The 2,287-nt window shown below is 36.8% G+C and overlaps 1 protein-coding gene across 1 annotated transcript; it reads right to left on the bottom strand.

The window, feature by feature from the left end:
• Positions 1 to 199: 199 nt before the first annotated feature.
• LOC118325926 (D-amino-acid oxidase-like) lies at positions 200 to 2,070 on the bottom strand. The gene is made up of 4 exons (XM_035658786.1): positions 1,993 to 2,070; positions 846 to 1,041; positions 642 to 756; positions 200 to 280 (listed from the first exon to the last, which is right to left on the bottom strand). Exons 2-4 carry the CDS (start codon positions 1,037 to 1,039, stop codon positions 200 to 202), a joined length of 390 nt encoding a protein of 129 aa, XP_035514679.1. The 5' UTR covers positions 1,040 to 1,041; positions 1,993 to 2,070.
• Positions 2,071 to 2,287: the final 217 nt, after the last annotated feature.

The raw sequence follows: 2,287 nt of genomic DNA, 5'->3' as shown, positions 1-2,287 counted from the left end.
GAACAATCCCTTTATCTGGATAAACATTTGTGTACATTATATACATTATTATATACATCTTGGAAGACATTTTTCTGTATTCTTGATGTCTGATACACAGCAAAGTCTTGGTTGGAAACGATCAGATGTTCAGCATTAAATAGATCTACCTAACTAATGTTCTTTCTGGGTTTGCTTTCATGGCAGTTTCCGTGGGAACCTACTTGTATCCGGGGAACATCTGCAGTTCTCTCTCCGTGAGCTGCCTGAAGCCCAGGACAATATCTTTAAATGAGGGATCCTGCATTCAAAAACAAGCCACTTAGTATGAGAACACAGTCATTTATACACTAAACATGTCTTAGCTGTGTTAATGTGCTAACCCCAACTTCAAACCCTTGATGAGGCCTCTCTGTTATTGTTTTCCAACCACTGCAGGCCCCCATCTTTGTGCATCTGAACAAAGCTCTACTTTCACTCAGTCACTCACTGGTGATCATGTGATCAATTTATGAACGCGTTATCTGAGTTTACACTTTAACTATATCTATATTTAAAGCTGTGCAGTGCCTTTTGGTCTTGGTTGTAAACGTTTTTCCTAAACAATGTCAAACCTTATCTTTGAGGTCAGATTCAACTGTGCAGAACAAAGCTCTACTCACTGGGACTGGTTCAGTGCAGAGGTTGTAGCCAGACTGAAGAAAAATACCCATTTTTACGGACTCTGGTGAACTGAGGAAGCTCAGCAAGTAGTCAAATGTCTCTTTATTCCATTTTCTAAACATGAGCACAAATACTTCATTGAAAAATGGTGGCAACAGGTAAAAGTGGAGAATCAAAAAGAGGGTTAAACAGACTGCACGTACGTCTCCTGGACGTTGCCCTTATCGTAGAGGTACGGCTGCCAGAAGCCAGCGGCTCCATCACTGGTGGTCAGTGGAGTGAAACGGTCCGCGTACACCTCAATGGTCAGAGGACTGACGATGGAGTGATACTGCTCATAGATGCTCTGAGCTGTTGACAGGCCGATGACTCCAGCTCCAATCACTGCCACCCGCATGTCTGCATTTATATGAGAGGAAACACACTCACATCTCAAGACTCACTCACTCATAAAGGAGTCTGATATGCAAACAGACCAACATCACAATCTGGATCTGAGTTTAGATTCACAAAAGATCATTTATGCTATTATAAATGTATCCTGATAATTAAATCACAGCTGATAAATTATTGGTCCATAATAATAATTATTATTAAGTTATTTTCTCTATGAAAATACGTTTTTGAAGTTTTTTATGTACTTTACTAGTTAAAATAAATGAACATTTGAAGAGTCTGAACTGTTTTATTGTTTGTTTTTGTAAATAATAGTAATGTCAGTTATATTTGGTTAGACAGAGCTCACTAACCTTATCAAGTGTGTTGTTTAAAATACAAAAACATGAAATTATCATCGAGAAGAAGATGATTATCGGTTATTGTAAAGGCTTAAAACAAAATCCATATTGTGCATAGTTGTTATTATTTCTAAAACATCTTTCTATTATTATTAATGAGCAATGCATTACTTAAATGCATGTAGAATAATTACTATTATTATTATGGATCTATTTATATAACAAAAAATAATAACTAATGTATTTATGGCATCTAAAAATAAATAATAGCCACCCGGACAGCTACCTCAGACTACAGGGTTGACTGATTAACACTACATCTGAGTACTTTTACAATAAACACAGCTTCTAATAACAATGCAGCATATTATTATTAAATATATGTATATGTATATATATAGAGAGAGAGAGAGAGTTTGTTACAGAGCGAACAACATGTCGGATAAATCTTAGTTTAGCGAGGCAGCATTTCAGAGCAAACCGTTAACGTGGAGAACTTAAGACTAATGTAAAATACTGCAGAACAGAACAGATATTGGACATAATGTTGATAATTATAATAATACTGAATATCAACTGCATCTGTATGACTTCCAGAAAAGTTTTGCTTTACCTTCAGATTAGTGTTACCGCTGCAGGAGCTGTTGAAGTCTGTAACCAGTCAAACTACTCAGTGCTCCAGCTGTCACGTGTGCAGGGGGGCGGAGACAGCAGCGACAGGCCCCCTGTCTGTCTGTCGTCTGTCTGTCTGCATAGCTGTCTGTCATCATGGAGGGATAAATTCAGGGCAATAACCTACAAACATATATGTAGATAACAGAAAAAGAACAGTATTAACTTCAAAAAGTATAATATAGAACTATAAAACACACTGTTATAGATTGTTTTTTGTTTTTGTGAAAAGAGAA

The sequence above is a fragment of the Morone saxatilis genome, unplaced genomic scaffold (genome assembly GCF_004916995.1).
Source record: "Morone saxatilis isolate NCDOM2014 unplaced genomic scaffold, NCSU_SB_2.0 Contig16, whole genome shotgun sequence".
NCBI lineage: Eukaryota > Metazoa > Chordata > Actinopteri > Moronidae > Morone > Morone saxatilis.
This window is presented reverse-complemented; position numbering and strand designations above follow the sequence as displayed.

Excerpts from the sequence above, each read along its gene's own strand:
- LOC118325926 (XM_035658786.1), bottom strand. The coding sequence starts at position 1,039 with ATGCGGGTGGCAGTGATTGGAGCTGGAGTCATCGGCCTGTCAACAGCT. Across the intron at positions 757-845 it reads AAGGGCAACGTCCAGGAGAC|AAAATGGAATAAAGAGACAT; the intron begins GTACGTGCAGTC and ends GCTCATGTTTAG. Across the intron at positions 281-641 it reads TCTGCACTGAACCAGTCCCA|GATCCCTCATTTAAAGATAT; the intron begins GTGAGTAGAGCT and ends TTTTGAATGCAG.